Below are 24,579 nucleotides of genomic sequence, written 5' to 3'. Positions count from 1 at the left end.
AGGAAGTATATGTGGCTATGTCCCTTAGATGGATATTTAGCGTAAAGTTTCCAGGCAAGGTTAGTGTATACTTGCATCGTCGTGAAAATAAGGTTAGAGCCATGACTGGCATTTTTCGAAGACAAAGCACCCCAAAATTGTTTTCTGATGAAAATGCTGGTCGTGCTCACAGATGCGCTCTTTTTGCTGGGATGTTTTTTTCTAATGAGGTCCATGTTTTTGTTAGATTTTTCAACTTTCATAAAAAGATGTCAATCTTACTCCTAACTCAGGTAACTATCACAGCATACCGCTCTGTTCTTAGCCAGTAGCATCAAGTATTATACTCAATGCAAACACATTACTTAGATAAGAGCTAAAATAACTACCTTTCAGTACAGCAATTCATAATATATGGTACAATGCTACATGATTTTCATTGTCATTTAACCTTCATAATAACACTGTCATTTAAGATATCCCCATTTTTAAAACATAAAAAGTGCTTTGTGCTATGACATACAATTAGAACAGCTAAATATACAAATGAAAGATTTTATAAGACTATTACGTAGTCTTGTATATTACTGCAATATAGTCTATCTGCAGTACTCTCTACATCCTTGGATTAAAACAGATGCTCAGGAAGCTGGGTATTTAGACTGCATTGTTTAGGATCCCCAGGGAATAGAATTTATTCAACTGGGCTTTGGTTTTATACCACTGACTTATTTTAAGGGCTGTTATAAGAAATTGCCCTGTGGGGTTTGTTGTTTATACTGCAAGACAGCTACTTGAAGACAGTTTCTCACTACCATATATAGTGTACATACAGTGTCAGTATCAAGTGAATTATTATTACTACAAATCAGGCAACTGTTCATATGCCCTTCTTCATGCTGACTGCTGGAAAGCTCTGGAGCCAGATTTGTGGCATAGGCCTGGGAAATACACATTTATTTTGGGTATCAGCCTCACCGTATTACCCTCCCATTTATCCTATCCTTATTTTCCCTTCCCACTGGCCAAATTTTCTTCCTTATTTTTAGTCTTACTTTATCCTACTGTTCATGTATTTGTGTAAGTCTCCGTAAGTCTACTTTGGAACAAGGCAAGGTACCAGTAATTTCAGTGTATCTTTTAGCTTTATGTTGCCAGCATGAACCTTTCACTATATTCATGATAAATGGTAACAAATCATCTCACCTCAGTTCTTACACTTCATTATTTTATAAAACAATTTATGATCCCTAACAAATAAATGTATATAAATCATATACATTATGTGAACAGAGTCTGCAAAAGAAAGTAGTACTGCCAATAAGTAATAGAATTTCTCACATTAGAAACATAGTCATAGAAAAGTTTGCATGTTGTTTACTGAGGTCTAAATCACGACCACATACAAAAGGCTGAATAAAATTTAAATTGTTAAACACACCCACAGTTGTTTTATTCAATTGGAAAAGTGTGTTATACCACCCAGAATACAATCAGCTCTGATGATTCACATCACAGTCTGTGTACTTAGTGAAGGAATTCACTATATGAGGCCTTAAAATAAATAACACCCATTACAGTAGCTGTGCATGAGTGTTGTCTTCTTCTCCCAGATTTAACAGTGTGTAATCCAAAGCATTTTTAAAACTTTAAATCCCTTATTAGCCTAAATACAATGTGACATTTCAGTTTGCCTTACCTATAATTTACGTCTGTATAGTGATTAAGGACAACATGATTATACATGTAGACACAAAATAACTTTAACTAAAGATAAAATCATGGTACTGAACAGAGAAAAATGATGATTATGAAATCTGTGTTTGAGATTACTTTAAGCCTGAAGTAGCTATATTTATGTTTCACAAAGCTGGAAAAGATAGGAAAAAAGCCTTTACTGACATTGCTAAGAATACAGGTAAAAGCTAACAATTAGGTAACTAAGAGATGACATAAAAAAAGACTGAATAAAGAAGGCATCAAAGAGATTTCACAAGCAGATTGGAAATTCAATTTACTAGGGAAAAAAGATCTCAAATCATGCATGCTCATTGGAAATCCATATACTAGGAAAAAAGTAAGATCTCTATTTAATAAGGATAGGAAAGAGTTATAAGTTTCTGTATAACATAAATTTCAAACACTTAAACCTTTTCACCTAATTATAAAATACTGTTTGGAAAAGAAAAAAAAAAAAGACAACTGAGGATTATAGATAATTATAACCAAGACAGATGAATCAAGAAGAAGCATTAACGAGATTTCTATTATGACTACTAGGACATTTTCCAAGATTTTCAAGTGTTTGGTGATCCTATCAACATACATCCTGAAATAACATCTGAATGAACCATCTTCTAAATCTCCAACTGGGTAGTCTTTTTAGTGTAAAAGACACTGAATTAAATACACTGTTTAATTTTTTAAATGACCTACTTTCATAGTACATATTAAAATACCATATACTCAGCAAGTTTACCTTTCTACAGTAGTTAAATTTTTTAAATAAGAATAAAAAACATGCAAACTATCTTTGAATTTTTGAGGAAATAACTCTCTGGATATAACTTCAATGATATTGTTGGTAACAGATTCCTCCCCCTGCCCCCTCACCCCACCCAAGGATCTCTTGTGAAGATCTCTCAGATTATCAAGATTATGTAATGTTGCCTTTTACCACAAGTAGAATAACACTTAGGGAACTTAAACATTTGTTATTTTAAGTAAATACACTGATAAATGTTTTTAAATATATCTGTAGTAAACTTACATCTTTCAGGAGCTTGGTCAATGTGCTCTGGACAAAGAAGGAAGAAGTGACTGAAATCCTGAAAGGTGCCGGCTCCAGCAGCACAAGGATAATGGTACATCTGGGCACATTTCTCTTCACAGCATTTGATAGTGGCTCCAAGGTGCTTACAAAATGCACATCGCTGGAAGGGAGCAAAGGATAAAGAAATATCCTTATAAAACCTGGAAAAGCAACACTCAAAGGTGGGGCTACGAAGATATTCAAAAGTCTTTGTACATTACTAGTAAAACAATTTGAAGCCTGCAGAGCACTAAATAAAGGATCAGTTAAAATGATAAAATCTAAGTTCTCCGTTCAGTGCTTGGTAAATATTCATCCAAGGATGAATACATATTCATCCTTCCATTCAAGTTTAGAAAGTTAGCATTTCACTTTTTTTTTTTCTATTGACTTTGTCAATACAACTAGCATTTTTAAAAAACTAATAATATGGTTAAAAGGGCAGGTTTCTAGTTGGGGATTATTTTTAACAGGTGATTAAATCCCATTAATAAACAGATAAAACATATATATATTATTTCCAAAACCTCTTACTATTTTCACCCTGCCTAAAAATCAACATGAAGTAAACTAGTCAATCACAGAATAAGTTAATGAGTGGCAACTACATGGTTAAAGGCACACATACAAATCTACACACTTCATTGTAGCAGTTAGTTTCAAGTTTCTTTAAAATGCTGGGCACGTGAAGAAAAATTAAGTCATCTGACTTTCTCCTTCCCCCATTCCAATCTGCCTCTATCTCTTGCAAGTGGTAAAATCAAAGAAATAAAGTCTCAAACGAACAGCAGGGGAAGTTTGGCGCACCTGAAATGTGTAAGAAGTCAGTATGAATTATCTAAGAGTAATTCTTTCCCTAAGAAAGATTAATAAACGTCCTCATCCGCCCAAGCCCACTTGGGGCATCATAACGTACAAAATCTCTCTCTGTGTGTAGGAGAGGCCTAGCTGCCCTTCTTGAATATACTTCTGTTTTAGCATTTATGCTACTGCATGGTAATTACTTATCGCTCTTTTTTCATCCAAGATCTTTGAGTAGAGGAATCGGGTTGTACTAACTTTGTATTCTTAGTGCCATGAATCCTGTTTGACATAGAAAGGCCCTAATAAACTGGTGTTCATATTTATATATATTAACTGGACTTCACTTCTGGTAATCTTACTGTAGGTGTGGCTCATGACTAGCAGAGCTGAACTAACTGAAGCCAAGTGGGACGGCACGTGGTAAAACCGAGGCTCAGGTAATAGAGTTGCTAACATTACTATGAACATCTTCACGTGCTAATATACTGATTCCATCTTCTGCTAGTCAATTAGATAATACAATAGTTTGTAAATTGTAAATAATTTCAATGTCTTGCACGTAAATCTACATAAGGTATCACATGCCATCAACGCCTCCTCATAACCATCGGTCCCCTGCACGGAACCAATATAAGAAAGTTAAGCGTCTCTTGGTGTGTCTTCTACACATTTTGGCTGCAGGCAACAAGACCACTGTAGTTTCTAAGTAACTCATAAACACTAGCTATATCTTTGACATTTTAATTTTATATACTGTCCACAAGTTCACACACTAACACACATTTCAGTTGTCTTTTTGTACTCAAAGGTATTATTACTGCATTAACAAAAACTGAAGAAAAGAAATAAAGCCTTCTTTATCTTCACTGATAAAGCATAATAATCAGCTTTTTCCAAACAATATATTTATGTCACAACCTCCTATGGTATCCAAATATGTTTACTGTATTAACAGAACCCAGAATTAAAGACATGTATAATATCTAGGTAGTCTGAGTATCCTTGAGTCAATACTGGGAAGGTCAAGGTAATGTTGCGGGAAGAAAGTACATTTATATGTCCAATCAACCACTGAAAAGTTTTTATTATTAACTAATTAACATCGCAAAATAATTTCTGCTACACTGTTAAAATCTACAATCTCCATTACTTTTATAGCATATGGCAAGTTGTACAGAAGCCTTTTGCTCTAAAAGTAATTTTGACAAATAAAATAAAATGACTTTTAAGTGTATAATAAGGAAATAAAAGAATTTAACTTGATCCTTTTCTCACTGTCTATATCATTTTTGAAACATCAACATGTTCTCTTAATCATATTTGCAATGGAAAATATTACATGACATTAGCTAAACTACTATGAGAAGTCCTGGAATGTATCCAACATACTAATTTACAGTAACATGTAAAGAGATTAGGGAATAAAGGGAAATAAAATACTAACTGCATTTAAGTGAACGCTTCAAACCCATCTGTTATAACTACATAGCTAATGAAAGACATTTGGCATTGAAAGAAAACATATACTATCTATACAGGCTGGAATGTATCTTTTTGAACCAATAAAAAGCATTTATAAAATTGTAGAAAATGTCAAAGAATAAATTTCTACAGGAAACTTGTCTAACATCAGCACCCTCATACACCACAAGTCACAAATCAAAACAAATTACAAGCTAAGTAACAATTACAAAGCTAATTAACATTTCGTGAGAGGAAGGTAAGATAAAAAGCTCTTATCAACTAAACAATTTGACTCAATATTAAAAACCCCTAAATAATTTTTATACTTTTTTAACCATTAAAAAGAAGAGAAGGAGAGGGAAAGATAAAAAGAAAAGTGTTAAATATCTTTTGACATTAGTCCAAGAACACATCCAAGAAAAAACTCTCAATGAGAGTTCACATTGCCACCTGTAAGAAAGAGTCTGAGGAACTTCCAAAACTTGGAAAGCTCTCGCAAAATAAGTTTATAATACAAAACAGAATCAACAAAATTTCAGAGATTAAGGTTCAAGATGAGTTATGAAACAGTAACAATAAGTTTCAGGATATTCCAAAGCTTGTTCAATTAATTATCAAGTATTTATTCTATATCAACTACTGCAATTGGCTAAGTGCTGTAAGAAATATCAAATATTAATTTTCTACACACCAGGCTGTTTTTAACCTTTACCAAACTTTTCTTATTAGTCTGTTAGGATTCTCCCATAATGCTGTAATAACGAATGAAGATAGCAAGTAAGAGAAAAAATAAAATGGCATGAGAAACTATCAGGAAGGTCCAATGTCTGTTTAGAAAGAGTACTAGAAGGAGAGAAAATAGAAGGATTATAAGCAGAGAAATTAGAAAGAAAATTTATGAAAATATCTAATAATAAAAGGTAACATTTATTAAGCATAATTTCCATTTAATAGATGAGGAAACTGAAAGACAAGAGTCTTTTTCTTTCTGTTCTATTGATATCTGTTTCACTACAAAAACACCCACCCAAACAGAAAACACCAGCTTCAGATTAAAATGTCTTACACCTAGAAACATGGGCAAAGATAACAAGGATAAATGAAAAATTCTAGTAGCCCCACCAAAAAGAAAAGGGGTCATTTACAAAGATAGGAGAAACGGGAATTGCTTTTCATTGGCAATATTAAATGTAAAAACAAAAAAGAGCGGCTTCCGGGAAGATGGCGGAAGAGTAAGACACGGAGATCACCTTCCTCCCCACAGATACACCAGAAATACATCAACACGTGGAACAACTCCTACAGAACACCTACTGAACGCTGGCAGAAGACCTCAGACCTCCCAAAAGGCAAGACACTCCCCCCACGTACCTGGGTAGGGCAAAACAAAAAAGGAAAGACAGAGACGAAAGGATAGGGACGGGACCTGCACCTCTGGGAGAGAGCTGTGAAGGAGGAAAGGTTTCCACACACTAGAAGCCCCTTCACAGGCCGAGACTGCGGGTGGCGGAGGGGGAGAGCTTCGAAGCCGCGGAGGAGAGGGCAGCCACAGGGGTGCGGGGGGCGAAGCGGAGAGATTCCCGCACAGAGGATCAGGGCACACCGGCACTCACCAGCCCGAGAGGCTTGTCTGCTCCCCTGCCGGGGCGGGCGGGGCTGGGAGCTGAGGCTCGGGCTTCGGTCGGAGCGCAGGGAGAGGACTGGGGTTGGCAGTGTGAACACAGCCTGCAGGGGGTTAGTGCACCACGGCTAGCCGGGAGGGAGTCCGGGAGGGAGTCCGGGGAAAAGTCTGGAGCTGCCGAAGAAGCAGGAAACTTTTTCTTACCTCTGTTTCCTGGTGCGCGAGGAGAGAGGATTAAGAGCGCTGCTTAAAGGAGCTCCAGAAACGGGCGCGAGACGCGGCTAACAACGCGGACCCCAGAGACGGGCATGAGACGCTAACGCTGCTGCTGCTGCCACCAAGAAGCCTGTGTGCGAGCACAGGTCACTCTCCACACACCCCTTCCGGGGAGCCTGTGCAGCCCGAAACTGCCAGGGTCCCGGGATTCAGCAACAACTTCCCCGGGAGAACGCACGGTACACCTCAGGCTGGTGCAACGTCACACCGGCCTCTGCCGCCGCAGGCCCGCCCCGCACGCCGTGCCCCTCCCTCCCCCCAGCCTAAGTGAGCCAGAGCCCCTGAATCAGCGGCTCCTTTAACCCTGTCCTGTCTGAGCGAAGAACAAACGCCCTCTGGCCACCTACACGCAGAGGCAGGGCCAAATCCAAAACTGAGTCCCAGGAGCTGTGCAAACAAAGAAGAGAAAGGGAAATCTCTCCCAGCAGCCTCAGTGGCAGCGGATTAAAGCTCCACAATCAACTTGATGTACCTGCATCTGTGGAATACCTGAATAGACAACGAACCATCCCAAATTGAGGAGGTGGACTTTGAGAGCAAGATTTATGATTTTTCCCCTTTTTCCTCTTTTTGTGAGTGTGTATGTGTATGCTTCTGTGTGAGATTTTGTCTGTATAGCTTTCTTTCCACCATTGGTCCTAGGGTTCAATCCGGTTTTTTTCTTTTTAATAATTATTTTTTATTTTAATAACTTTATTTTCTTATTTTATTTTACTTTACCTTCTTCCTTTCTTTTTTTCCTTCCTCCCTCCCTCCTTTCTTTCTTTCATTCTTTTTCTTTATTTCTTCTACTAATTCTTTCTTTCTACTTTTTCTCCCTTTTATTCTGAGCCATGTGGATGAAAGGCTCTTGGTGCTGCAGCCAGGAGTCAGCGCTGTGCCTCTGAGGTGGGAGAGCCAACTTCAGGACACTGGTCCACAAGAGACGTCCCAGCTCCACATAATATCAAATGGCGAAAATCTCCCAGAGATCTCCACCTCAGCACCAGCACTCAGCTTCACTCAATGACCAGCAAGCTACAGTGCTGGACATCCTATGCCAAACAACTAGCAAGACAGGAACACAACAGCACCCATTAGCAGAGAGGCTGCCTAAAATCATAATAAGTCCACAGACACCCCAAGACACACCACCAGACGTGGACATGCCCACCAGAAAGACAAGATCCAGCCTCATCCACCAGAACACAGGCACTAGTCCCCTCCAACAGGAAGCCTACACAACCCACTGAACCAACCTTAGCCACTGGGGACAGACACCAAAAACAACGGGAACTACGAACCGGCAGCCTGCAAAAAGGAGACCCCAAACACAGTAAGATAAGCAAAATGAGAAGACAGAAAAACACACAAGAGATGAAGGAGCAAGATAAAAATGCACCAGACCTAACAAATGAAGAGGAAATAGGCAGTCTACCTGAAAAAGAATTCGGAATGATAGTAAAGATGATCCAAAATCTTGGAAATAGAATAGACAAAATGCAAGAGACATTTAACAAGGACCTAGAAGAACTAAAGATGAAACAAACAACGATGAACACCACAATAAATGAAATGAAAAATACTCTAGATGGGATCAATAGCAGAATAACTGAGGCAGAAGAACAGATAAATTACCTGGAAGATAAAATAATGGAAATAACTACTGCAGAACAGAATAAAGAAAAAAGAAAAAAGAATGAAAAGAACTGAGGACAGTCTCAGGGACCTCTGGGACAACATTAAACGCACCAATATTCGAATTATAAGGGTCCCAGAAGAAGAAGAGCAAAAGAAACGGACTGAGAAAATATTTGAAGAGATTATAGTTGAAAACTTCCCTAATATGGGAAAGGAAATAGTTAATCAAGTCCAGGAAGCACAGAGAGTCCCATATAGGATAAATCCAAGGAGAAATACACCAAGACACATATTAATCAAACTGTCAAAAATTAAATACACAGAAAACATATTAAAAGCAGCAAGGGAAAAATAACACACAAGGGAATCCCCATAAGGTTAACAGCTGATCTCTCAGCAGAAACTCTGCAAGCCAGAAGGGACTGGCAGGACATATTTAAAGTGATGAAGGAGAAAAACCTGCAACCAAGATTACTCTAGCCAGCAAGCATCTCATTCAGATTTGATGGAGAAATTAAAACCTTTACAGACAAGCAAAAGCTGAGAGAGTTCTGCACCACCAAACCAGCTTTACAACAACTGCTAAAGGAACTTCTCTAGGCAAGAAACACAAGAGAAGAAAAAGACCTACAATAATGAACCCAAAACAATTAAGAAAATGGGAATAGGAATATACATATCGATAATTACCTTAAATGTAAATGGACTAAATGCTCCCACCAAAAGACACAGATTAGCCGAATGGATACAAAAACAAGACCCATATATTTGCTGTCTACAAGAGACCCACTTCACAGACTGAAAGTAAGGGGATGGAAAGAGCTATTTCATGCAAATGGAAACCAAAAGAAAGCTGGAGTAGCAATTCTCATATCAGATAAAATAGACTTTAAAATAAAGACTATTAGAAGAGACAAAGAAGGACACTACATAGTGATCATGGGATCGATCCAAGAAGAAGATATAACAATTGTAAATATTTATGTACCCAACATAGGAGCACCTCAATACATAAGGCAAATACTAACAGCAATAAAAGGGGAAATCAACAGTAACACATTCATAGTAGGGGACTTTAACACCCCACTTTCACCAATGGACAGATCATCCAAAATGAAAATAAATAAGGAAACACAAGCTTTAAATGATACATTAAACAAGATGGACTTAATTGATATTTATAGGACATTCCATCCAAAAACAACAGAATACACATTCTTCTCAAGTGCTCATGGAACATTCTCCAGGATAGATCATATCCTGGGTCACAAATCAAGCCTTGGTAAATTTAAATGAATTGAAACTGTATCAAGCAATTATACCCCAATAAAGATGTTTAAAAAAAAAAAAAAAAAGAAATTGTATCAAGTATCTTTTCCGACCACAACGCTATGAGACTAGATATCAATTACAGGAAAATATCTGTAAAAAATACAAACACATGGAGGCTAAACAATACACTACTTAATAATGAAGTGATCACTGAAGAAACCAAAAAATACCTAGAAACAAATGACAATGGAGACACGACGACCCAAAACCTATGGGATGCAGCAAAAGCCGTTCTAAGAGGGAAGTTTATAGCAATACAAGCCTACCTTAAGAAACAGGAAACATCTCGAATAAACAACCTAATCTTGCACCTAAAGCAATTAGAGAAGGAAGAAAAAAAAAACCCCCGAAGTTAGCAGAAGGAAAGAAATCATAAAGATCAGATCAGAAATAAATGAAAAAGAAATGAAGGAAACGATAGCAAAGATCAATAAAACTAAAAGCTGATTCTTTGAGAAGATAAACAAAATTGATAAACCATTAGCCAGACTCATCAAGAAAAAAAGGGAGAAGACTCAAATCAATAGAATTAGAAATGAAAAAGGAGAAGTAACAACTGACACTGCAGAAATACAAAAGATCATGAGAGATTACTACAAGCAACTCTATGCCAATAAAATGGACAACCTGGAAGAAATGGACAAATTCTTAGAAATGCACAACCTGCCAAGACTGAATCAGGAAGAAATAGAAACTATGAACAGACCAATCACAAGCACTGAAATTGAAACTCTGATTAAAAATCTTCCAACAAACAAAAGCCCAGGACCAGATGGCTTCACAGGGGAATTCTATCAAACATTTAGAGAAGAGCTAACACCTATCCTTCTCAAACTCTTCCAAAATATAGCAGAGGGAGGAACACTCCCAAATTCATTCTACGAGGCCACCATCACCTTGATACCAAAACCAGACAAGGATGTCACAAAGAAAGAAAACTACAGGCCAATATCACTGATGAACATAGATGCAAAAATCCTCAACAAAAGACTAGCAAACAGAATCCAACAGCACATTAAAAGGATCATAGGCCATGATCAAGTGGGGTTTATTCCAGGAATGCAAGGATTCTTCAATATACGCAAATCAATCAGCGTGATACACCATATTAACAAACTGAAGGAGAAAAACAATATGATCATCTCAATAGATGCAGAGAAAGCTTTCGACAAAATTCAATATCCATTTATGATAAAAACCCTCCAGAAAGTAGGCATAGAGGGAACTTTCCTCAACATAATAAAGGCCATATATGGCAAACCCACAGCAAACATCGTCCTCAATGGTGAAAAACTGAAAGCATTTCCAGTAAGATCAGGAACTAGACAAGGTTGCCCACTCTCACCACTCTTATTCAACATAGTTTTGGAAGTTTTAGCCACAGCAATCAGAGAAGAAAAGGAAATAAAAGGAATCCAAATTGGAAAAGAAGAAGTAAAGCTGTCACTGTTTGCAGATGACATGATACTATACATAGAGAATCCTAAAGATGCTACCAGAAAACTACTAGAACTAATCAATGAATCTGTTAAAGTAGCAGGATACAAAATTAATGCACAGAAATCTCTGGCATTCCTATACACTAATGATGAAAAATCTGAAAGTGAAATCAAGAAAACACTCCCATTTACCATTGCAATAAAAAGAATAAAATATCTAGGAATAAACCTACCTAAGGAGACAAAAGACCTGTATGCAGAAAATTATAAGACACTGATGAAAGAAATTAAAGATGATACAAACAGATGGAGAGATATACCATGTTCTTGGATTGGAAGAATCAACATTGTGAAAGTGACTCTACTACCCAAAGCAATCTACAGATTCAATGCAATCCCTATCAAACTACCACTGGCATTTTTCACAGAACTAGAACAAAAAATTTCACAATTTGTATGGAAACACAAAAGACCCCGAATAGCCAAAGCAATCTTGAGAACGAAAAACGGAGCTGGAGGAATCAGGCTCCCTGACTTCAGACTATACTACAAAGCTACAGTAATCAAGACAGTATGGCACTGGCACCAAAAGAGAAAGGTAGATCAATGGAACAGGATAGAAAGCACAGGGATGAACCCACGCACATATGGTCACCTTATCTTTGATAAAGGAGGGAGGAATGTACAGTGGAGAAAGGACACCCTCTTCAGTAAGTGGTGCTGGAAAAACTGGACAGGTACATGTAAAAGTATGAGAATAGATCACTCCCTAACACCATACAGAAAAATAAGCTCAAAATGGATTAAAGGCCTAAATGTAAGGACAGAAACTATCAAACTCTTAGAGGAAAACATAGGCAGAACACTCTATGACATAAATCACAGCAAGATCCTTTTTGACCCTCCTCCTAGAGAAATGGAAATAAAAACAAAAATAAATGGGACCTAATGAAACTTCAAAGCTTTTGCACAGCAAAGGAAACCATAAACAAGACCAAAAGACAACGCTCAGAATGGGAGAAAATATTTGCAAATGAAGCAACTGACAAAGGATTTATCTCCAAAATTTATAAGCAGCACATGCAGCTCAATAACAAAAAAACAAACAACCCAATCCATAAATGGGCAGAAGACCTAAACAGACATTTCTCTAAAGAAGATATGCAGACTGCCAACAAACACATGAAAAAATGCTCAACATCATTAAACATTAGAGAAATGCAAATCAAAACTACAATGAGATATCATCTCACACCAGTCAGAATAGCCATCATCAAAAAATCTAGAAACAATAAATGCTGGAGAGGGTGTGGAGAAAAGGGAACACTCTTGCAGTGTTGGTGGGAATGTAAATTGATACAGCCACTGTGGAGACCAGTATGGAGGTTCCTTAAAAAACTACAAATAGAACTACCATATGACCCAGCAATCCCACTACTGGGCATATACCCTGAGAAAACCATAATTCAAAAAGAGTCATATTCCAAAATGTTCATTGCAGCTCTATTTACAATAGGCCGGAGATGAAAACAACCTAAGTGTCCATCATCAGATGAATGGATAAAGAAGATGTGGCACATATATACAATGGAATATTATTCAGCCATAAAAAGAAACGACATTGAGCTATTTGTAATGAGTTGGATAGACCTAGAGTCTGTCATACAGAGTGAAGTAAGTCAGAAAGAGAAAAACAAATACCATATGCTAACACATATATATGGAATCGTAAAAAAAAAAAAAGGTTCTGAAGAACCTAGGGGCAGGACAGGAATAAAGACGCAGACCTAGAGAATGGACTTGAGGACATGGGGAGGGGGAAGGGTAAGCTGTGACAAAGCGAGAGAGAGGCATGGACATATATACACTGCCAAATGTAAAATAGATAGCAGCCACATAGCACAGGGAGATCTGCTCGGTCCTTTGCGACCACCTGGAGGGGTGGGATATGGAGGGTGGGACGGAGGGAGATGCAAGAAGGAAGAGATAAGGGAACATATGTACATGTATAACTGATTCACTTTGTTATAAAGCAGAAACTAACACACCATTGTAAAGCAATTATACTCCAATAAAGATGTTAAAAAAAAAAAAAAGAGCAATATCTTCCAAGGTCTACAAAAAAATTCTTTGAGGGCTTCCCGGTGGCACAGTGGTTGAGAGTCCACCTGCCGATGCAGGGGACACAGGTTCGTGCCCCGGTCCAGGAAGATCCCACATGCCGCGGAGTGGCTGGGCCCGTGAGCCATGGCCACTGAGCCTGCGCGTCCGGGGCCTGTGCTCCGCAACGGGAGAGGCCACAACAGTGAGAGGCCCGCATACCGAAAAAAAAAAAAAAAAAACTTGCAAAATGTGCAAAATATATTTTATGCACACACACACTTTAGATGTAAATACACACAAACCTTTTATTTATGTACATGAATACATACATATGTGTATGTGTGTATATATTTGCATATGTGTACGTTTATATATATACGCATATGTGTATGAGTATATATATAGATACACATATGTGTATGTGTATCTATATATATATACACATGTGTGCACAAGGCACAGTAGCACAGGATATTCACAAATAATGATCTGGGGGGAAAGAACAAACAAATGCTATCAAAAAGAAAGCAGGTAGGACTTCCCTAGTTGTCCAGTGGTTAAGACTCCAGGCTCTAAATGCAGGGGGCCCGGGTTCAATCCCTGGTCAGGGAACTACATCCCACATGCTTCAACTAAGAGCCCACATGCTGCAATGAAGATCCCGTGTGCTGTAACTAAGAGCCGGCGCAGCCAAATAAATAAATATTTAAAAAAAAAAAAAGAGAGAGAGAGAGAGAGAGAGAAAGAGAGAGGAAGGAAGGAAGGAAGGGAGGGATGGAGGGAGGGAGGGAGGGAGGGAAAGAAAGAGAGGAAGAAAGAGAGAGAGAAAGAAAGCAGGTACAGCAATATTGATCATAAAAATAGGGTCCAAACCAAGAAGCAGTGAACAGGACAAAGATAAGTTCACATTAAAATGAATCTAACATTACGGTGAAAATTCCAAAAGAAGAAACAGTCATTAATGTTCACATGCCTAATCAATTTTCTTGACTATAAAAGTAAAGCTGACTTCAAGTTAAAAAAACAAACTTTTTAATGCTACAGTAAAAACTTAACATATGCTTAAAAAGACAAAAAAAAAGTAAAGCCAAACAGAAATACATAGACTGGACTTAACACAGCTCTCAGAAATCAAGATATTTATTAATGATGGTCAAGTTTGATTCAAACTTACACATGAACAGAGAGATCTCCAAATTCCCAGAACAGAAAATATACATTCTATTCAAATGTACATAAAATTCTTTTTAACTCACAATATCTATGGGATTAAGAAAGTCTTACAAATTCAAAAACTCAGGTATTTCCTAGGCCATATTTTAAAAAGCAGATATTTCCTAAACTTAACACATTAATAATTATAAATTCACAATATAAAGATAAACTCCCTTCAATCTATCCACTAGAAAAATTGAAAACTCCCTTCAATCTAGCAGATTTCTTTAAATCAAAATGAAAATATATATATTATTTTTGAAGTGATTAAATAAGAAACTTGTCAAAATCTCTGAGATATGGCAAATTTAGTTCAGAAGAAAAAAAAATACAGCTTGAAAAATACAAGACTCAGGGGAATTCCCTGGCAACCTAGTGGTTATTTAGGACTCCAAATCTTTGAGATATGGCAAATTTAGTTCAGAAGAAAAAAATACAGCTTGAAAAATGCAAGACTCAGGGGAATTCCCTGGCGGTCCAGTGGTTAGGACTCCACACTTCCCCTGCAGTGGGCATGGGTTTGATTCCTGGTCGGGGAACTAAGACCCCACATGCTGCGTGCAGCAGCCAAAACAGGCAAAACTCAAGACCAAAGAATAAAAGTAAGTAAAACTAGACATAAAAACTAAGCCAGTAAGAATCATAATGCATGAGATCAGCCATCTAAGGAAGAAAACACACCCTAATATTGTGTGTAGGAAGATATTATTAATGACATTCGGGTGTTTAAGTCTCTATCAAAACAATCAGTGTTTGCTTTAGAAAGATATGCTAAAATAGTACTGAGTAAAATAAAAAGCAATCTATCAAACCACTTTGTATAATGAATTGGCCTGAAGTAATGAATATCATGATGAGTGATCTGTTGTTGTTTGGGTCCAGTTAATTATTTCTACTTTGTACTCTAATAAACATACATTTCTGATCAAAACCTCTACTTAACAAAAAAATACAAACATCCATTAAATTACATTACAAACTCAAAATGGACTTTGCTATGAATGAAATTTTTCCTTTCTGACCCACCCTCCTCACTGCTGCCACAGTAAGCTTTCTAAGGGACCCCTGATACCTCTGGACCAGGTCCAAACTCCTCAACATGGCATCTGTGGTAGGCAGACTCCTAAAACGCCTGACCCTAGCCCCCCCAAGATGCCCCACCCTAATCCAGACACTGTGAATATGATGAAATACCATGCCAGAGATTATGCCATAAGACATGGCAAAGAGATTTTGCAGATGGGATTAAGGCTCCTAATCAACTGACTTTGAATTAATCAAGGGGGACAGGGCTTATTCTAATCTAATCATACAATTCCTTGAAAACAAAGATTTTTCTCCAACTGGTAGCAGAAAGGGAAGTCAGAGAAATTCAAAGCAAGTGAAGGATTCAGGACCACACTGCTGTCTCTGAAGATAAAAGAAGCCACATACAAAAACCAGGGAGTGGCCCCTAGGAGCTGACAGCAACCCCAGGCCAAATGGCCAGTAAAGAGATGGCAGCCTTGGTCCTACAATTGCACGGAACTGAATTCTGCCCTCGGGAGCCAAGTGAGCTTAGAAGAAGATTCTTCGCCAGAGCCTCTGGATAAACACCCAGCCTGGCAGATATCTTAATTTGAACCCTGTGAAACCCTAAAAAAAAAAGCACGGTTGAGCCTGGCCAAACTTCTCATCTACAAATGGGTGCTATTTTAAGCCATTAAATTTATGGTAATTTTTTATACAGCAACAGCTAACGGAGCATTTCAAGGCCCTCCATGATTTGATCTCTGCCAAATCACTTATTTTTTTTGCTTTGTTTTGGTTTGGTTTTTTTGCGGTACTCGGGCCTCTCACTGTTGTGGCCTCTCCCGTTGCGGAGCACTGGCTCCGGACGTGCAAGCTCAGCGTCCATGGCTCATGGACCTAGCTGCTCCGCGGCATGTGGGATCTTCCCGGACCGGGGCACGAACCCACGTCCCCTGCATCGCAGGCGGACTCTCAACCACTGCGCCACCAGGGAAGCCCCAGTTACCTTTAAGAAATTTTTTTACATTATACAACGTCTTCCTTACTCATCACTATGAAGTAAATAGGGTAAATGTATTAAACTCCATCTTGGACATGAAGAAGCGAAACCTCAGAGAGACTATCCTACAGCAAGCATTCCTGAGCCAACAGGTGTGCCCTCTATTCACTGCGTCAAGGCAACAGTAAACTCTCTAGTTGATAGAAACATACACAAATCAGAAGCCCCCAACTAATAGCCCCCTAACAGCTTTAACCATAAATAAAAACATGAATAAATGTGACTACATAAAACTCCTAGACTTTTATATGGTAAACACACACACACATCTTAGAGAAAATCAAATAACAAAAAAATTTTTTTAATAACCTGGAATTTGAATTACAAATTTCTAGTACCCTGGATATATAAAAATAAAACATAAAAATGAAAACAACTTAAAAAGAGACAGTGACACTTTATCAACACCAATAATTTAGGGAAGTCAGAAAGTTGGCCAATAAAATATACTTAACATGCAGGATGCAGTGAGCAACTAGGCCAAGTAGTTAACAAAAATTACCTTATTTTAAGTCTAACAACCACCATTTTAGGTAGGTACCATAACTTCTGATTTTTATAAATGAAGCACAGAGTTTAAATTCCTTGCCCACACTCACAATGCCACAAAGAGGAACTGAATTTGAGCGGTTCATAATCAGTTAGAAATGGGTAATTAATGCAAATTCCACTAACTGAACACAAGAACATAATGAATACTTTGTCTCATTTACATAATCACTCTCACTTAGGTTATAAGAAAAGAAGGTAGCCATTTTTTAATTAGAATTCCATAAAATGTTAGTCCTCGGTGCCTACCAAAAGAAATATACTGGAACGTTCACAAAATACAAGTCATAACAGTCCCAGACTGAAAAATCCCCAAATGCCCAATAAAAGTGGATAAATTATGGTCCTTTCACAACAGAATACGACACAACAATGAGAATAAATGAACAATTACAAGCAATAATTTGAATGAATCTCACAAGTATGATGGTGTATGAAAAAAGACAGAAAACAGTATTTATTGTATGAGTCATATAAAGAACAAAACTAGGCAAGACTCATCTATGGTGTTAGTAGTGATAACAGAGCTTGCCTTGGGGAGTTGCAAGCAGTAATGCAAAGCAGGCATGAAAGGAATTTCTGTGTTTTCCACCTGTCTCACAAAGAGAAGCAACAGAGCAGACTTCCATTACTCTCCACTGACAAGTAAGAGCTATGAGAAAAAATTATTTTCAGAGAAGTACTATCAGTAAAAATATTAATACCATCAACTAAAATGCTTGTAGCAGCTGAATATGTTATCAAAATAGTATTTACCTAACCATGGCAAATAACTCAAAGTATCTTCAATACTACTAGAAGGCTCAAAAGATGATGGCAGAAAGCAATGAAGATATTAAATCTCATTATTGATCTACTAGCTTTGAATGTTTAATACTAGTATAGTTATTCTGGAGTACTTTTAAATTGATGCACAAAATAAACAACTTTTCTTTCTCTTTTAATAACTTTTTTAGTTAGAGGAAATATTAATTAAAATTAAAAGGTACAATTATAGATTGAGTGGGGAATAAAAAAATTTTTAAATATGTTACAAACAGCTACTGGATTAAATTTTAAAATATCAATATGAATTCATGTTTTTGAAAAACTATATCTTTGTGTGTATGTGGTTTATTTTTGACCAAGAGTCAAGATAATTCAAGGGAATAACAGTCTTTTAGAATGATGCTGGAACAAATGAATATCCACACTGAAAATAAAGAACCTTGAACCTTACCTCATCTTCTCATTATCATACATGCAATTTAACTATAAAAGGAATAAACAATCTAAAGGTAACCTTGGAATATGCAGGACAACTTGAATATTTTTTATATAAGGCATAATGAACAAAATCTATAAAAGAAAAAATTTACAAAGTGACAAACTTCATCAAAATTAACCCCCCTACTCTTTCAAAAAACATTAAAAAAGGAAAACAAGTCATAGACTAGACAAAAATATTTGCAAAATATACCTCTAATAAATGACTTCTATGGCAAGTATATAAAGAACTCTTATAATTCGAAAGTAAGGAAAAGACAAATCAACAGGAGAAAGGGGGACTTTGGGGCAAAAGCTTTGAACAGACACTTCACTAAAGATGTGTTCAATTTCATTACTCATCCAGAAATGCAAAATCAAACCCACAACGAAATACCACTAAACACCAACCGGAATGGCTGAAATAGAGAAACACTGACAATATTCAGTGATGGCAACAACGCAGAACATCGTGTCCACAAATGTTCAAGCAGCTTTATAAATACTGGCCCCCAAACAGGAAGAAATCTCAAAACCATTATGCTAAGTACAAAAGCCAGACAGAAAAGATTGCTGTACGATTCCATTTGCATACCAGTCTAGAGAAGGCAAAAAAAGGCAAAAAACAACCAAAGTAGGGAGAGGAACAGATCTAGTGGTGATTGCCGGGAGCCCGAGTGGTGGGAGGGGACGACCTGCACTGGCCATGAGGGAGCTTGCAGTGAAGGAAAGGGTCTGCATCTCAACTATGATGATAGTTACACACATGACTGTACACATCTCTCAAAATATGTTCACCTGTACCCTTGGAAGGGGTGAATTATATTGTGTACAAGATATACCTTAATAAAAGAATGACTCTCACACAGGGGAAATAATAATTTTTTTAATTTATTTATTGGGTAATGGCAGGCCAGTATCAGAATTGCTCTCTTGGAAATAAAATTTCTAAAATCTCAATAAAATATAAAACCTAATTGAAGTCACTTGTGAACAACCAAGCCTGGAATGGCAGGACATCTGACTCTTGACAGAAAAGAACATCACTGACTAAGGTCTGTGTTTAAAAGGATTTCTACTAAGGCCTCCTAGTATGCACAGAAAGGGAAGGGTGGTACTAGGCCTCACACAGAGAGCATCAGTCTTACTGGTGTGAGAAGACAGGTAAAGTTCAACAATGATCGAAAGGATGGAACCAGTGGGGAAACCTTGAAGGGCAGAAGCCACAGAAAAGAGAGCCCCCCGCACTGAATAAACTCTCAAATCGTTGTTACACCCCTGAAATGTATATTCACAGAGGGACTCTTAAGCAGCTCAGGGAAAACAACAGCTGACCTGTTTGCTGAAGGAACTGAGTAGAGATTTCTGATGTCACTGACTGCTGGGATGATGTAGTTTGGAATGTAAGGCCAGCAATAATATAAGTCTCCCAGAAAAAAAACCTGATACTGACAAAATAACGTAACAGAATCCGGTATTAACCTATCATCTAAAATGTTCAGTATACAATAAAAATTCCTAGACATATGGGGAAAGAAAAAAAAACAGGAAAATGGGGCCCACAATGAAGAAAAAAAATATTCAATAGAAAATGACAAGATAAACAAAGACTTTAGAGCAGCTATCGGAAATATGTTCCACAACATACAGGAAAAGCTGGTCAAGAGCAGGAGGAGAGTAACAGAAAAGACATGAAAATTACAAAGTGAAATCCAATGGACATTCTATACCTAGGAGTTACAGCAATTTAAATAAAAATTTCAGTGGATGTGCTTAAGAAGAGATTGGAAACAACAGAAGAAATGGCCAGTGACCTTGAAAATAAATTGTTCATCCATTCTGAGGAACAAAAAGTAAAACTACTGAAAAATTAACAAAGCATCAGTAACCTATGACAATATTTGAGAATATCAAATGCACGAACATGCATGTAATTAGAGTTGCAGAGGAAGAGGAGAGGGAAAATGTGACAAAAAAAGAATACAAAACGAAGGTCAAACTTTTCACAAATTTGGTGAAAAAAATCAACTTACAATTCTAAGAAGCTCAGCAAACCCCAAACAAGAAGAATACAAAGAAAATCACACCTAGGCACATCATACTCAGACTGCTGAAAACCAAAGTCCTGAGAGCACCCAGAGAATATCAAAACATTATATACACAGGAATAACGATACTACTAACACCTGACTTCTCATCAAAAACAATGGAAGACAGGACACAGTGAAAGAACATCTTTTCAATGCTGAAAAGAAGAAAAGCACATCAACCCAGAACTATATATTCAGAAACAAAACAAAACCTTCGGGGCTTCCCTGGTGGCACAGTGGTTAAGAATCTGCCTGCCAATGCAAGGGACACAGGTTCGAGCCCTGGCCCAGGAAGATCCCACATGCTGCGGAGCAACTAAGCCCATGCACCACAACTACTGAGCCTGCGCTCAAGAGCCTGCAAGCCACAGCTACTGAGCCAACGTGCTACAACTACTGAAGCCCGCACGCCTAGAGCCCATGCTCCACAACAAGAGAAGCCCCCACAATGAGAAGCCCGCGCACCACAACGAAGAGAAGCCCCCGCTCAGCGCAACTAGAGAAAGCCCCCATGCAGCAACGAAGACTCAACACAGCCAAAACTAAAAACAAACAAATAAATAAATTTATAAAAAACAAAAACAAAAAACCACAAAACCTTCAAAAATGAATGCAGACTTTTTCCACTTCCAGACAAAATGGAGGAGATTCACTTTTCCCTATATTTTACACTAAGTACAGCTAAAAACCTTGGACATGACACATAAGACAAACACCAGAACACACTAAAAGGTAAAGAGAAGGGCCAGACAAACTAGAGCCCAGGTGCTGAAGAATGAAACAGCATAAGTTCCCTAGATTTGATTCATTCATAAGAACAGGTGCTAAAGGAACCAGAAACACAAAACAAGCCCAAGAAATACCCACTGTCTCTAACCAAAAGAACGGAAAAGTAGCAGGCTGGCAAGACAGAAAACTATTAGGTGATGATCAACCTCTGGGAGCCAAACACCAGAGAAGAAGCCCAAGTCCTACGCCCATCAGCAAAGGCCAAAGGGAAAACCCAGACATCCCCTCCGCTCCGCTCCCCTCCCAGACAGTGAGGTATCACAGAGGGTGTGCAGACCCACTCAATAGGATCAAGACCTCCTCCCTCCATAGTACCAGTGGAGAAAATGCAGAGGGCCTGGAATTCAACACCCAGGCAATGATGACAAGGTGTCCCCACCCCTAACCCTCCCCACTGGGGTGGTGGCAGGGAATGCCCACTGGAGAATCAGAACTTAACCACTGTCCAGAGGTAGCATGCCCACCCATATACCTCAGTGACACTGGGACCACGTGAAGAGCAGGAACTTTCTGAGCCAGGGTGACATCAGCAAAGCATAAAGCAGGGTCTGCATTTCACTCCTGCCCAGTGTTCACTAGAGGATCCTCCCTAGCAATGTGTCAGTGGAGGCTAATTACAGGACTGGAGCTTCCGCACACACCGGGGAGTAACAAAGGGGTGCCACCCTTTTTTACCCCAAAACACAGTTTCAGGTAAGATCTGCTAAAGGAGAAGGAAGTGGGATGGGGGGTTAAATAAAATGCAGAGTTTCATAACATAATACTCAAAATATAAAGCATTCAATAGAAAAATAATTTGTCATACCATAACAAGAACCAGGAAAACCTCAAAAGGAATGAGAAAAGACAATAAATAGACATGAACACTGAGAAGAAACAGATGTTAGAATTACATCTGTCAAATATTTTAAAGTAGACATTATAAAACTGCTTCCACAAAAAAATGAGGAAGACATTTGAAGAAAATGAAAAAAATCACAAAGTTTCAGCAAAGAAACAAAGTCTTCGCAAAGAAATATGATATCATGAAGAAACAAATGGTAAGTTTAGAACTGAAAAATATACTAACAAAAATAAAGCATTAACTGAAAGGGCTAAACAATGGAATGGAGAAATTACCCAACCTGAACAAGTAAGAAAATGGACCGATGATCTGAGATGACATTTTTACCGTCGAGTAACTTTTTGTTATGTGTTTGGTCTATTTCTGGACTTTCTATTCTATACCAGCAATCTAATTATTCATGACTCTAATACCACAGTTTAACTGTAGCTTTCCAGTATGTTTTAACATCTGTAAGGGCTACTTCTCCTTGATTATCCTTTAAGGATGTGCCCAACTGTTTTTATTCTTTTTTTTTCCATTGAAATTTAAATCTCACAAAAAATTGCACTAAGTTTATAGATTAAGTTACAGACATTAGTATCATCCCATTCAAGGACATATATTTTTATCCTATTTGCTTCCTTCTTTTATTGTGAAACATCACACACATAGGACAGTGTATTTTTACAATTTAAAGACTTATCAAGAGAACATCTGTGTACCAACACAAAGGATAAGAAATCTTGCCACTGAAATCATTCAAATGATTATTCTTGTACCCTCTCCATAGGTAGCCGCTACACAGGTTTGTAGTAATTAATCTTCTGCTTTTCTTTAGATTTCTTATTCACTATAGCTCCATCTCTATGTCTCTAAACAATATAATTTAGTTCTGTTTAGAACTGAATTTAAATAAAAATATACTGTAGAAATTCTTTTGTTACTTAGCTTCAAGTCAATATACATGTGAGGGAATCAACTATTTGATTTCTGCTGCTATAGTTCACACATTTTCACTGCTATATAGTATGTCTTTGGATGAATATACCATAATCTAATTATCTAGAAATTTTCATTGCTTCTAGTTCATAGCTATCATATTTAAAAAAAAAAAATGCTGCTACCCCATACATTCTCGTACATGTATCCTGACACATACGTATGTGCAAACATTTTTTGGAGGAGTTCTCAAAGAGTAGTCCACAGGCCTCTGGTTGAATAGGTCCCTAAGATCTTGTAAAGGAATCTGTGAGGTAAAAGCTATGTTCATAATAAGACATTATTTACCATTTTCACTGTGTTGATATTTGCACAGGGTACAAAAACAATGGTGGGTAAAATTGCTAATGCCTTTGCAATAATCAAAACAGTGACACCAATTTGTACTAGCAGCTACTATAGCCATTCTCAACTAGCTCTACAACTGTACTAAAAATAATGCTAGTTATACCACAATGTTCACTACAGCTCTATTTACAATAGCCAGGACATGGAAGCAACCTAAGTGTCCATCGACAGATGAATGGATAAAGGAGATGTGGCACATATGTACAATGGAATATTACTCAGCCATAAGAAACGAAATTGAGTTATTTGTAGTGAGGTGGATGGACCCAGAGTCAGTCACACAGAGTGAAGTAAGTCAGAAAAAGAAAAACAAATACCGTACACTAACACATATATATGGAATCTAAAAAAAAATAATGGTTCTGAAGAACCTAGGGACAGGACAGGAATAAAGACGCAGACGTAGAGAATGGACTTGAGGACACAGGGAGGGGGAAAGGTAAGCTGGGACGAAGTGAGAGAGTGACATGGACATATATACACAACCAAATGTAAAATAGATAGCTAGTGGGAAGCAGCCGCATAGCACAGGGAGATCAGCTCAGTGCTTTGCGACCACCTAGAGTGTGGGATAGGGACGGTGGGAGGGAGATGCAAGAGGGAGGAGATATGGTAATATATGTATAGCTGATTCACTTTGTTATAAAGCAGAAACTAACAGACCATTGTAAAGCAATTATACTCCAACAAAGATATTTTAAAAAATAATAATGCTAGTGTCATTTAAGAACATCAATAATGAAGCAGTAAAATTATTAATTTTTAAAATCTCAATCCATGAATATATATCTTTTAAATATCTGTGTGACAAGATGGGATATAAAGCATCAAGTAATTCTGCTACACCAAAATATGAAGGTTTTCTTCAGGAAAGGCACTTCTGTAATCATTTGATTATAAACAGAAATAGCTGCTTTTCTCATGGAGTATTATTATTTTTATTTTTTTTTTTTTTTGCTGTACGCAGGCCTCTCACCGTTGCGGCCTCTCCCGTTGC

At 37.6% G+C, this 24,579-nt stretch overlaps 1 protein-coding gene across 16 annotated transcripts in view; it reads right to left on the bottom strand.

Moving 5' to 3' along the window:
* KMT2C (lysine methyltransferase 2C) overlaps nt 1-24,579 on the bottom strand; it is a 294,524-nt gene that overhangs the window by 130,474 nt on the left and 139,471 nt on the right. For all 16 annotated transcript variants that reach the window (XR_014297239.1, XM_082662534.1, XM_082662543.1 and 13 more), the window contains exon 7: nt 2,750-2,912. Coding sequence is in view for 15 of the 16 variants with exons in the window: in XM_082662534.1 (XP_082518660.1) it covers nt 2,750-2,912 (163 nt within the window). In the remaining variant the exon portion in view is untranslated. The remainder of the gene's footprint in view (nt 1-2,749; nt 2,913-24,579) is intronic.

The sequence above is a fragment of the Grampus griseus genome (assembly GCF_964374135.1).
Source record: "Grampus griseus genome assembly, chromosome: 9".
Lineage (NCBI taxonomy): Eukaryota > Metazoa > Chordata > Mammalia > Artiodactyla > Delphinidae > Grampus > Grampus griseus.
This window is presented reverse-complemented; position numbering and strand designations above follow the sequence as displayed.